This window comes from Schistosoma mansoni, chromosome 3 (genome assembly GCF_000237925.1).
Source record: "Schistosoma mansoni strain Puerto Rico chromosome 3, complete genome".
NCBI lineage: Eukaryota > Metazoa > Platyhelminthes > Trematoda > Strigeidida > Schistosomatidae > Schistosoma > Schistosoma mansoni.
In genome coordinates this window covers 13,056,682-13,071,007 of record NC_031497.1, presented here as the reverse complement: position 1 = coordinate 13,071,007, position 14,326 = coordinate 13,056,682, and the positions used below count along the sequence as shown (strand labels likewise).

The following is a 14,326-nucleotide window of genomic DNA, read 5'->3' as shown; positions in this document are numbered from 1 at the left end:
CGACAGTCAGAGAGCCTCCGTTACAATAAAACTAAGATCCGATTCAAGAATCCTACTAATGACAAACTGTTACAAGCCAGGCATACGATCTCCAGTATTTTCCAGATTTATGAAAGATCTGGCCAGTGAACAAATAAGGAGATGAATGGGTTTAGATAGAATATATCCTTAGGTCAAACTCAGACTAAGGAAATTCAAGTATCGCCAACCTAATATCTTCCTAAAATGGGCCAGGGTGTAAAATCGCTGAGGCTAAAAAGCATTGGCGTAGCATTCAGAACTCTAGGACCTACGACTTGATCATTTGTCAGGAAGTTGATGTGACAGGCACTCGTCTAAAGAACCAAGTATTGAAAAACATAATGACCAGGTAGCCATGTGGTACCAGTGAAAACAAAAAAAGGTACTAAAAGTACGAATATTTTGTAGCAACTTAGGTTTTCTGATTAAGAGTTGACCACAAACATCCCAAATCTGATTGGTGAGTCCACAAACCATAGACTCGCCATGAAATTATTAGTAACCAACTCAACGGATGTCCGATATAAAGCTCAAAGCGTAATAAACACCCTAGATAAGGTCGCGCAGAAGTGGACAGTAGGGTTATTATCATAGCCCGCCGCTATCAAATTTTTTGCTGAATCCTACATAAACCATAGCCATCCATTTTCTGTCTGTCGGAATCGTTCTTGCTGTATTTAGTTGTTCAGTTGATTGAAGAGTCAGCTGAGACTATTCGGAGTAGCATGATTCACACAAACGACGTGAGAGTGTCTTGGAACACGCCTGTTTGAGTCTGATGCGTGGTGTGCTACTGGTGTCGACAGATATAAGAAGTACGTGTCGCCAATCAAAAGTGAAATGTCTGACGGTAGAACGTTAAGAAGAACGAAAAGAAGAGAACGAGAACAGATAGTGGTTGGTATGAAAACGAAGGAACAATCAAGTCTGAAACGATTGATTGACCTTTTGCAGAAGGAACAGTTAAGTTTGAGACCGTTGATTGATATTCTGCAAATGAAGAATTTACTTTATGGTTCTCAGATTTTACTAGGATATTCTGTAACTTCGTGTTGAAATACATTTGGTTCTCCACACTTGTGCTCTCGTCCACTACAGGTGCACATGTTGTGATAACGGTTGTTGCAATCATCATATTCTGCTCCATTCTAAACCGGGTAGAAACATATGCGTTCACTCCAACGACGTCTGTTGGTACCAATAAAATTACCAATTGAACATCAATGAGAAAACAAAACGAAAAGCATCATATTGTGTGGAAAGTAATGTAAATTCATTGAAGTAAAAACTGATTTCTAGAATCGTAATGTTTCAAAAATACTTAAAATAGATAGAGAGTGACACACAAAGTTTTATGACTTCTGTTTTGCTATAATCAAAGTTGCACGGTTTATAAGCATAAAAGAAGCTTTAGGTCTTAGGATACAATCAAAACCTAAAGATTCGCTCAACGATCAAATATATTTTCGTGTTTCTCGAACAGCATGCGAGGAAAATGCAGTTGCCTAGGCCGACACTAAAAATGAAGACAGATCCGTTCAATTCAGAACCTACCTTCTGGACGAAACAAGCTCATTGAGTCTCTTATGGGTGATTTTATTAAAATCATTTGACCCCTAAAATGAGAGAGAACTGATTTAAGCTACAAGAGAGTCTTTTGTTCGGCAAAACGAGGAAAGACCAGCTCTCCTAAACTCAACCTATCACAATACCAACTTGCTAACACTGATTCTGATGCAACAAAAGCAACCCAAGTGACTGTTCTTCTATAGTTTAAGCCTACTAGTCCCTGTGAACTTGAGTAATAGTGCAAACTACTACGTATACAACTCTTGACATAATCCGAACGAATTTTGATATCGCAACTAAAAATATGTTTTGACACCCCAAATACTATACCCAATGCATATGGAAAACTACAATGCTTTAGCATACCTTCTTTTCAATAGAGGTAGGAACCTCTTTGAAATTGACTATTAACTGAATACAGAACTCGGCTAGTTAATCTGCAGACAATTTGTGGCAGGTCACTCAATATTCTTATTGGAAAAGTTTGAAGTAAACATGAGCTACTTTTTGATTTGTCTCCAACTACTAAGAAGACTAACCATCTACTCATTGATGACCTTTTGACTTTATTTACGTCTCTGAAAAAGACATAAAAGCGTATCGTTTGCCTTAAAGACCTTCTTTTATTACAGAAAGCACGAAGTTCGAGAAACACCATTCATTATATGAAAGATAAGGATTGGAGATTGAGTCACAGTCGGTAAAAGTGCGCTCAAGACATATATATTCGGTACTCTAATTTGTTGCCGCGGTTCAGTTTGAGTTCTGTTGGTACGTTTATAGTTTGTTATCTGTAGGTAGTCTGAGTCCTGCCACGGATTCATTTTAAATAAAACAAATGAATTAGGTGGGAAAAGTTAGAGTGGTTGCCTAATGCACCAGCGAGGTTGATCTTGATAAGTTAGTTGGCTTAGTTATTACCTATAAGGTTTTTTTTTTACAGATTTAGGCAGTTTATGGGTCAGTAGGGATTACTATGGTGACGACAGGCAATTTAGATTCCTAGGCTTAGAGTTTATTTCAAGTTTCCTGGAGACTTGGTAACTGAGAAAAAAACATTTAAGGTTCTTTTGTATTTTGAATAAACTGTATTACAGATCTTCTGAATGATTTTCTGAACTGTCAATATTTATGAAAACTGATTTACTGTTAGCTCAAGTGGATATATAGTGTTTATGGAAAACCATCGTTTATATATATATTATATATGCTTAAGATGTTTGTTCACCAGTGTTTTATGTAGATTAAATATTTATCACTGCAATATTCATGCAGAAACCCTTTTGATGGTCATACTTATTTACCTTGACAATTCATAAGATCGGATTAAAGTGGAGAACAAACGAAACTCAATCTAAGTAGTCAAAGTTTGTCATCCATGCATATTAACTAGTATTGTGTTAGTAACTTAGTACCTTGTATGCTACTATATTCCGTGATGTGTTCATAATTCTTAAAACTTATTATTCGTAATACCATGCTTAGTCTCTTAACTTGAAATGGTGTCTCTGTGTGATACCAGCACACTATCTGGTACAAACCAGTTCATCACTTTCCAACGTCAAATTATTTGTTTTTGTTTCTTACTAACTGTTAAGCATCACTTTAGGCTAAAAAATATCATAGACCTCATTTCGGAAGTTCCTGCTTAGTATTCCGGGTTAAAAATTATGGGGACAATTCCCCTTTTTTATTTGGCGCGTTTTTGCAAAATAGACATTTAATGTTTCAAAACAACACCGAAAAACAATACATCTATTATCTAACGTTCCAAACAATTGTGCTGATTGACGTGGTTTGAAAAAATGGGGTTCTAATAGTTGTAACAAATCCCAAGTAACTGAATATAGCATCTTATTTGCTAGTCATGTTAATCGTGTCTCTGTGTTCTGTATACTTCTAGGAGTTAACACTCGACCACAGTAAAAGTTTGCAATTCCAGACGAACACATTTTTCTCTCAGCGTTCTGTGATGCTGTCTTGCTCTAATGAATAAGTCGAAATTTCTTTCGTATGATCTAGTTGCTTCAGTTCGTAAGTTTACAATCTTACGGCAAAATGTTCACTCAGCTTACTAATATTATTTCTGAAAATCACTTCTTAATCATTTCTACGTATCTTCATAAGTTACTTGCTTTTTTAGGTCATCCTGTAAATCAAAATCATATCATACGTATATGTACTTAATGAGCTTTTATAATCCCCAAATAAGGACTATCTTGTCTGTATGTTTCGAAAACAGTTGTCTCTGTGTATATGGCAAGCCAAAACGTAATGTGAGGTTTATTATTCCAAGTCAGTCATAGTCTATTTCGAGAAAGCTATTCATATGTATTTAAATAAACCAGATTTTTCAAATTATCGTTATTTAACGCTACTAATCTTATATTTCATCTTTTGTAAGTCCATAAAAATGAAACTGGGGATTGGAAAAACATTTTAGTTGAAAAATCATCACGATAATCTGACCTTTCTTTCTTTTCTTCCGAATCTTTAAAAGGCCTTTATCACAAGATATATAATATATGATAAAGCATAAGCAGAATGAGCACTTTAACTGAATTCGGGGTATCAGAGTAAGGAATGGTCGTCCGGTTGAATGTTTAGTTGATTGATGGATAATTATTTCACGACAATTGTCTCAACAAGCTACATGAGAAGTTTTTATAACCATCGTTGATCGAACGGAAAACCATTCTTTTAGCCTGTCAGAGATGTAGTTAACATTCAGAACTCTCACATCGTTCATCAATTTATTTGTTAGCTTTTTGTTTCACGATATTGTTCTTTGTCGAGAATCTGAATGAAGTGAGATTCTATGAATAAGAATGAGAATAATCAAGTTAAAAAAATCAGGTTTTATCAAGCTTATTCTGAGATTTCCGTATTAGAACAAAAGTATCGAAATAATGTCTGGCGTTTAGAGTATAGAGAGCTTTAGTTTTTTATCCAAGCGAGAATAAAGTATGGATTTTGGTGGTCAATGTAAAAACTATACATGATTGGCTCGCTAACAGTGTTAAAGAAATTGATCATAAACTTATAGACTGTTGGTTTTAATCAACTTACAATTTAGATTACTTTCAAAATTTGTTCACCAATAATCGCTCATCAAAGCCACTCCAGTTCATTTAACTATATGCAGTCAATGCACTCCTGGACTTCAGATTGGATACAGTTCTCTTTAAAGTCCTTCAGAAATTAGTACAATTTCTGAGTTTTCTACTAGCTTTCCTCTGTAAGTGGTATAACAGCCTTGGCTACTCCAAACATAAGTCTTGTAAAAAAAGATTTATTTAGTAGAGATCAAAGAAGACAAATTTACACTCCGATTAATCAAATCACACATAGATTACATGCATTGACTTTTAGCCAAAAAATGTCAAACTAAATGAATACCACTTGAAGGAGAAATACTGAACTTATTTATGTATTGACAGTTCGTTGAAAGTCAATCGAATAAAATTAATCCTGAAGCAATCTAGTCTTACAATTGGTTTCTTCCTAATCTGTTGTGTTTTGGGACTTAATATCCTTGACAATAAATCAAGTTTATTGTTTGACTGTAAACATACATTAAAAATGTCACTAAGTATTAAGCTACATCTTTTTAATAGCGTTCAAATCTTATTCCTTGTCTTGTTTGATTTTTTCTTCTTTGGTCTTGAGGACAAGCATAAAACAATTTTTACATTCTTCATGGTCATTAGCTTCCAGAAGTTTTCCTATGAGCAAAATAAAGACAAAAGCGTTTATAGATGAATATATTTTATTTCATAGGATCCCAGCAACTGTAAGCAACCAAACCTCTAATTACAGTCATTTATAAACAAATGAATAACTCCTTCAAAGTGGGAGCGAATTCTTGAATATCCACAGTGCAAGTGAGTAAAGTTACAACAGTCCAATAATCAGAACAATTGTTTTCTATATTTATTATAAGTGAATAATGCTTAGATATGTCCTCTTTTATTTATTTCTGTATTTTGGTCACGTCAATGTTTCTGTATGAACTTAGTGTTCTAGTGTTGTTAAGTTTCAGACACCTAGGATTCAGTTTTGGGATCGTATTTCTTAATATTTGGAACTTGGGAAATTCCTTATACATAAAAACAGTATTCGAGAGTGATTCAGATCATCAACGAAATTGTTTATTGTTCATTTTTTTAATAGATAGTATAGTTTTAAGTTAGTTGAGATTCATTTTTACACCAAAATTATACACTGATATATCTCACAGTTCACTCTACAAATATTTCCTTGTTAGTTAAACGCTTAGAAATAATAACTATATATCCAACGTTTTTAAACTATTTCAGTTTTTTTATATGCTGTAGTATTTTGCAATACCAAAGCTGCGTAAATAGTTTTTTTTTCATGACTGGAATATTTCTTTTTCATACTCGTATACAATTCGTCGTAAAGATAATTATTCTTAACGTACGTGACTTAATAACTACTATCGAGAATAACTGTCTGATGTATTATTGTAAAACATAGTCATCTGATGCTTGAATGTATCTTTAGGTGCAAATGAATCTTGACTTATTTTTTTGTGTGTTCAATTTAACAGTCAACGATATACTACCCATGCTATTCATATAAGTTGTAGTTACTTTGGCTACATTTGATTTGAAGGATTCGGTACTGTATTTTCTTATTAGATAAAATGCACTTTACTCTCAGTTCTATCACATTAATTTCCACTAGAAATTTTGTCTTGGAGCAGTCGTTTAGTGGTTAAATCTCTTTACCTTTAACTGTTTGATCTTGGGCTTGAACCGGGGCGCATTCACCTTGATTTCATAGTTCGAGCTGTATCACTGATCATCACGCAAATAGTGCGACTCGAATTTACGGTTCACAAGATTATCGTTGCTAAAAAAACTGGGGTTTTTCTTTTTCAAGAACCTTTTTGTTTCTCAATAAATTTCTTTATTCAGTGATGCTGATGGTTAATTTTCGTGCATTATGTCACAGGTTTGGATCTTATGCCAGCTACCAAGATAGTAGTCGGTATTCTTCATAAAATAAGTTTGATAGTTTAGTATTTGAACTTTCACAGCATTATCGATTTACTCTTATTAATAGCCAACTATTTTAATTTATTTTTCTTGTAATGTTTACCATTCTTCGACTTGCGTGCTTTCTTAGTATACGATATTAGATTTGACAATGAGGTGATTGAAATTGTGGAAAAGTAGCTTGTCTGCAAATGCTGGTTTTCCACGGGAAGCACTATTTCTGTCATACCCATGTACATTCTACAGTACAACTTCACACTCGGACTTTGTATTTGTTACTTTTAGTCTTGTCGCTCTCCAATCGACATGGCTAGTTTATTAAGACAAAAAAAGTATTCCTGTCAATATGACTCGATAGAATAATATACATTGGGAAGTCCAACTATTACATCTAGGTAGCGGATACAGTCGAATCATACTGTATTATGTAACATAAATCCAGTCTTTTAAAGTGGTTTTATATTCTATGTTTTTTTTATCTGGTCAATATGGAAGGTTGTTTTCAAGGTATCTATTTTTCTAGGAGAGAGTTTTATTTCATCAATATATAAAAGAATATTTTATGCTATTTTTTCTCATGACTTGGAGATATTTAACGTATGTCGTCCTGATGCTATTTTGATGAAGGTTAAATAAAGGGAGATTTTATCTTATGTTCTTTAGAAGCTGTTTAGTGGATGATTAGTACATATTAGCACATCTAGACTCTTTGAGTGAACTTATGATGCCCAGGGTACCAAGTAATTCATGACATTATCTGTGGGTTCAAAGAAAAGGTGATTTTAATCGTAATGTTTTTCATTCCCTCCACCTGTATAAATAACAAAAGCGCTCCTCAGACGCTGTCGGGAAAAAATTTATTTAGTAGTTTGCAATAATATTTTCCTTTTTTAATTTGTGTCAGCTACTTTTCAATATCTTTATATTCCATTTTCCCACTCAGTAATTACATTTCACTACTTGTTGAAATATATTTCAGTAATTCATATGCGATGTGTTGTTTTCATAATGCAGTATGGACTAACTTAAATACCCAGACAATATATCACTGTTTGGTCAGGGCTATGGCAAAATAAAGTCATCGCCTTGAGCAAAAATATAAGGATGTTCGCGGTGCGTTTTTCTCCTCCCAAGGGGAAACTGTTTCTTCAGGACTGTTCTGCATTACCACCTGAACTAATGATGAGGAGTGAAGTATTCGAGTGTGTTGACAACTTCATTTACCTTAAAAGTTTCATCAGTCTTGTTGGGTTAGAACCTAACATAATAGCACGGATTTAGAAAGCTCAGTCGGCTTTTGCCAACTTGCATCACTTATGGCGTGGGTGAGATATCCAACTAACAACTAAAGAACAAGTTTACTGCACAGCAGTTCGTTGTCTCCTACTTTATGGCTGTGAGCAATGGTATTTGGAAGTATGAAAAATGTGCAGGCTCCAGCTTTTTGATCATAGTCTCCACAGTATTGTTAGCATTTCGTTAGATGACCATATGAGCAATGTTCAGGTTTTTCAGAGGGTAAACAAAGTTAGGAAATCGGTTGATAAGTTTGTAAATCTTCACCGTCTGAGGTGGTTAGGGCATGTATTACGTATGCGTAACCACCGCCTACCCTGATAAGTGATGTTTGCTGATGTACAGATTTGTTGGAATAAGGCCAGGGACTGTCAAAAAGACATGTAGTCATTTCATGGAGTCATTGACCGTTGGTCTGAGCCACGTTAATAAAGACGGACTACTCGACTGCGGTCCGCCTTATACACGCGACTAATGGTTTGAAACTTTGGGTGACATCGTTTACATTGACCCAGATGCATTCATTATTTGTATTCCTCTCGATCTCAAGTTTCAGTATTCATTAATACATGTTTTTCGACTGCCTGTTTGAACCTTTTTACCAATGTTCTCATAACCATTGTTACTACGTTATTTAAGTCTTCCTGGCTATTTATTTTCATCTTGTCGTGCTAATGTGGTGTGGCAACTTGCTCCAAGACACATCTTTGGCGATCTTACTTTGATGGCGGCTGGATTTAAATACTAAATAAATTTCAGTTTATAATGAGTATATGTTTTAGGTGATTAACTACGCAATGTATGTTTAAATACCAACTTTCAACTAATCTGTTTACGGACTTAATTGCCGCTGCTGATAACAAACATTATCCCTTTATATGGTATATTAAGTTTCATTGTTGTTACTGAGCAATGTATTTTCTTCCTCCAAATGCTCTGGTACGGTCGACGATGGTGAGTCATCCCCCCTCTCGAAATACTCCCACATGACCACGCGTATGCAGACACTGTCAGGGAAGTCCTACTCACTGTCTTCTCTCAGAGGGGTGTTGTTTACGAAATTGAGAGGATGAAAGGCGAATGGCCGGCACTGGGTTAATGGACACGGAGAACCCACCTAGGGGAGTTGGGAAACCCTGATTCCAAACCAATGGTACACATGGGCTCCAGGATCCTAAAGAAACAAATGACATATGAACCTATTGTTGGTCACCGACTACCATGTAACTGCATCTCCTAACGTTGCTCCATTGCCTTGTGTATTAGACTTTGGGTCAAAGGTTTGAGGAGTGTCCCCGTCAATAAAACTACGTGCTTCGTTTGGGTGCCCGGATATTATCATAGCCCTCACACAAATCAATGATAACTACTACTGGCTTTATTGTTGTGTGGCGCATATGTATTTGGTGCCTCATTGTACCAATGTTTATTTGTTTAAATAAATAAATAAATTCTTCCTTTTTCATAGCTCTTCTTAAATTCTTTTGTTCACTTTATATTTCTGACAGTTCATCCCACGAGCATATTTAAAAAAAAGTAGAATGCTTGCTTCCGGTGCAGGGACTGGAGGTAGTAGTACACCAGATTCGAATGAATTTGTTCGTGGTACTAGTCCAGAGTTTACAGACGAATTAAGTGAACTTGTTCCAGTTCTTGACTCAATACATTTAGTTCCTTATAAAGTGAGTATATTTTTAAAAAACAACTTCATTTAAAGTTTAATTGTTTGATAATGTTAAACTTGTTTACATGTGCATAAATTGATCCCATTGAAAATCAGTGAGTTGTTAGGATAGTCCATAGATAATATATCTGTCGTACAACTATGTGAACAGTTCAATCCTATGGAGAGTGTTTTTTCAAAGTTGTTTCTACACTTTATTGTTGTTAACGTGCACAACGTTTAAACGCAGTGCTTCTGGTTGAATGATTTCAAGGAGTTATAGACGAGAACAATATCATTAGCTGTTAGTTCTTTTGAGCATGTGGCTGTCAAACATGACCTATAAAAGCAGAAGGCATGCACATATTGCAATTATTCGATCAAATTCGTCAAAACATTGTGTATGTTAGTACTATGAAGTGAGTTATTCTGTAATTAGATATGGGGCTTCCACTAAAAAAGATAAGTCGATTCTTGGACCTTTATAATTAAATAGGTTTTCCATTTCTACTCATCGTTATTCATTATGTTCATTTTTCACCGTTTGTTTCTACACTTGTTATAAATTTTTCATAGTTCTCTAGAACTAATATTACTACCCCTCGTGGAGGGGTATAGGCTTCCTGCCAGCATTCTCTATCGAACTCTGTCCTGGGCAGTCCTTTGCAGTGTTCTTTAATCTCCCTCTTTTCCGTTTCCCTTCAGGATTCCAAGTTAGCTCTTGCTTCATGATGCAGTTTGATGATTTCCACAATATGTGTCCCATCCACTGCCAGCGTCTTTCCCTGATTTCCTCTTCAGCTGGAAGCTGGTTTGTTCTCTCTTACAGTAGACTGTTGCCGATGGTACCCAGCTAACCGTAGCTGCTACCTTGACGTGGTGGTCGGATTTGCCTATCGTGATGACCCAACCGAGCTATATTGGCTGGAACATATGTTCCTGTGGGCTCTACCATGCCAGGCAGGTCGATTGGAAAACGGTAAGACTAAAAGCAGCAACTCAAGGTCTGAGGGTGAAGTCGTACTGCTGACTGTATATGGGTGTGACAGCAGTAAGTTGTTTCCCTCGAACTACTACCATCTGCAGCGATGCTGCCTTCTCACAAGGAAGGAAGGAGTTAGAAAAGATCGCCCCTAAAAATGTCACGCCTCACCTTACCTCACGGATTTCCCTTTGAAGAACTGAGCTAACACGTCAAAAACTTCCCATAAAAGGCCGTGCGTGACCGGCCTCAAGCAGTTTGTCCCTTGGGCTCTGCGGTCACGCTCCCAGGTCGTTAAGACCAACATTAATCCAACTTCTTTTTCAGGTCCCTCAAGAAATACCCTTCCACGGTGTGGGAAGCCGGGAAGTGATATCAGCCCTCATACTCGTAACAGTACACGAGACCAAGTTGGTCACATTCAAATCCTTCCTACACCTCCTAATGACTCTCTTATCTCCACGACAAACCCTTCTCACGTCCCTTTATCACCTCGCACCTCTAGGGCAAATGATTCGAGTACGCGGAACGTTATTCCTGGTCTCCTGAAACCACGCTCTAAACTACGTGTAGGAACTTTTAACGTCCGAGCTCTGTGCTGAATAGGACAGCAGGCTCCCTTAGCTAGGACTTTAGAATCTCGCACCTTCGATGTGTGCTGCGTCTCTGAAACGCATACAAGATCCGATTAGCGTCATTCATTTGACTTTATCATGCTAAAATAAGGAACCAACTCGATTCACGCTTCGTGTATCTGGATGCCCGGATGCTGCTTCCCATGGCCTCGCTGGCATAGGTATAGCATTGAGTTCTAGAACAGAAGTAGCTCTTTTAGAGTGGCTCCCAGTAGACAGTCGTCTGTGCGCTGTCCGACTAAACGGAACAGTAAGGACTCGGAAAGATAGGGACACTCGTCGTTGCCTCTTCGTCGTCTCTGCCTACTCTTCCACCGACTGCAGCTCAGATGAGGTAAAAGATGAGTTTTACAGAAATGTTTCCGACCTTCTCCGAAAAGGTAGGCGCTCTGGTGCAGTAATGGTGGTTGGTGACTTTAATGCTCAAGTAGGTAAACTAAGCTAATGACACCTGGGTGGATCTTATGGTGTCGTGGCTCAAAGAACAGATAATGGAGACCGTCTGTTGCAGATGTGCTCAGATAATCGCCTGTTTCCTGCAAATACTAACTTTAAGCATAAGAAAAAACATCTTTTGACATGGCGACCCTCAAATTCGTCCCAACGTTGAACCCAAATAGACCACATCGCTATCAGCCACCGAAGGAGGGGCTCGATAGAAGACTGTTGCTTATTCTAAAGCACATGCTTAAATTCAGATCGTGCCCTAATGCGAGCACGTATGTCTGCGTCTTACTGGATGTAGGAAAGACACTGCAGGGAAACCTCTTAGGGTTCTACTTAATGATAGGCAAGCTAAGAATATATTTCAGGAACAACTAGAAAAACATTTTGACGGCCATGCAAGTGATGTTTACCCCGAGGCAGTTTAGAATGATATCCGAAAAGCTATGAAAACAGCAGTGACATCTGCTAGTACGGTAAACCATAAGGTTATGAAGAAATACTAGATCTCAGCAGCATCTATCGTACTGATAGATGCTCGAAAACTCATCCCATCTGGCTCTGAACATTACGAAGAGCGGAGTCAGCTTCAGCACAGGCTGTTAAGAAGCCTGCGTAATGATCGCGAACAGTGGTGGGTAGCGAAAGCAAGAGAGATGGAAAAGGCAGCGGCAGTAGGTAACAGCAAACAATTGTTCAGACTTGTTAAAGAGACCGGCATTAGGAACCCAACTGTCAGCGGAACTATCTCGGAAAAAGATGGACATATTATTCATTATCAATCCAGGAGATTGGATCGATGGGCGGAACACTTTAGGAATCAGTTCAGCTGGCCTTCAGCCACACTTCGGTTTCCCACGATCCCCAGTCGACCTGAATGGCAAGTTGATGTAAGTCCTCCAACTCTTTATGAGGTTAAAAAAGCTATAGGAAATCTGAAGCGAGGGAGAGCGGCAGGCCCTGACAGTTTTACCCCTGAGATTTTTAGGGATGGCGATCGAGTACTAGCAATGAGGTTGACTGAGGTCTTAGGTAGAATCTGGGAACTGGACGTAGTTCCATCTGACTGGTTCCAAACACTGATTGTACCAGTTTATGAGAAAGGACAAAAGGTCTCTTATGACAATCACAGAGGAACCATTTTGACTAATATATTGTCTAAAATATTAGCTTCAATAATACTTCGACGCCTAACCAAAGCTCATGGAGACCCATGTGGCTTTGTGTATGCGTCTGTGTGGAAATATTGTGCCACCTATAAACATTTTGTTAAATGCACATAAATTTGCAAATCTGTCACCATTCTCGTTCCTTTCTCCTAGTCAGTCTGTGTCGTCACATGAGATTCCCATCGTATAAGTGCGTTAGGTGCTTCTTTGGACAGCATCAGAGCAACTCCCTGTGTGCATGGAGCATTTTGTTTTTCGTGACCCAAGTACAGAAGCATCTCTCCCGAATTTATCCTTTTCTGTCCAGCTCGGGTCCAATAGATTTCACTGATTCCGAGAACGGCCAAGTTGTGTGTCTTCATTTCCGTAACTATTTGGCTGATCCTTCTTGTCTCCTACATTGTCCGAGCATTCCATGTAGTTATAATAATTCTTACTCTGGTTGTTAGAAGGGGTATCGGTCTCATGGTTTCCTAAGAATCTCGACTTCCACCATGAGGCGTCATAATTCCTGTCAATGAAGATGTTACAACTCGGAGGACAGAGTTAAAATGGTTTAAATTGTGTATTCTAGTTAGCGTTTTTTCATCAGGGTTATTTTCTACGGGATTAAGTTGCTAACCCCATACCCAACCCTCCTCCTTTACCCGGGCTTGGGACCGGCGATAACCCTAGCAGGGCTACAGTTGGAGTTTAAAAATAATGTAGTAGGTATTACTAATGAACTTTTTTGTGTTTCAAGTTCAGGATTGCTAATTCACGTGATGAGTGGTCAACACTTGTACATCCTCCTCAAGTTATAGATAAATATCAGTTTCATGCCGTGTATTTACAGTTTCACTTATCTTTTAACCTATTCTTAAGTTCAGTGTTATATTTCATTTATTGCACGGTAAGAGGCTATTATCGCTTTGTATAGTCATCATACGTAACACTACTATTCTTGTCAGTTAATGTATGTCATTCAAGTTTTTAAAAATCTTTGTGTCTAGTGTATTGAAGTAGGCTGAAATAAAGCTAGGTGCGGCCAATTGAAGTCAATGCATCATTGATTGAGGTCATCGACTATTGAACTGAATATTTTAGTTGTAGACTACCTGTTTTGCTTCTATGAGGTAATCGTGGTTAGTGTTTGAGAACATCCAATGAAATGTAATAGATAAATAATATATTTGTAATATCTCAATGAATAGAAAACTTAGATTTTCTGACGTTTCGTGACTCAGTGTAAGCCACTTCCCCAATGAAATGATTCAGAATGGTCAAAGTAGTCTAAAAACACTAATTTTTCTCTAGTTTTTGAGTTTGTACATAATTTCTTACTTCTTGTTCCGGGTATACATTTTCTTTTAGAACCATATTCTTCATGTTTGTCCATTTTTGATCAATACTATCACTACTTTAACTTCTTTAATTAACCCCCTTTGAATTTAATCTCTAACTTTGCTAACATGGTGTAGGAACCTGGGGTAATACATATTTTGTATTATGTATGACTGATTGATTGACCGACAATTATTTTT

At 37.2% G+C, this 14,326-nt stretch overlaps 1 protein-coding gene across 1 annotated transcript in view; it reads left to right on the top strand.

Annotated features, from left to right (window-relative positions):
• Positions 1-2,335: 2,335 nt before the first annotated feature.
• Positions 2,336-14,326, top strand: part of Smp_129120 (putative shoc2) — a gene marked incomplete at its 3' end in the record, with an annotated part of 52,138 nt that continues 40,147 nt past the window's right edge. The window contains exons 1-3 of the mRNA XM_018799284.1: positions 2,336-2,361; positions 5,371-5,474; positions 9,419-9,592. Of these exons, the coding sequence (XP_018651088.1) occupies positions 9,452-9,592 (141 nt within the window). The 5' untranslated portion in view covers positions 2,336-2,361; positions 5,371-5,474; positions 9,419-9,451. The remainder of the gene's footprint in view (positions 2,362-5,370; positions 5,475-9,418; positions 9,593-14,326) is intronic.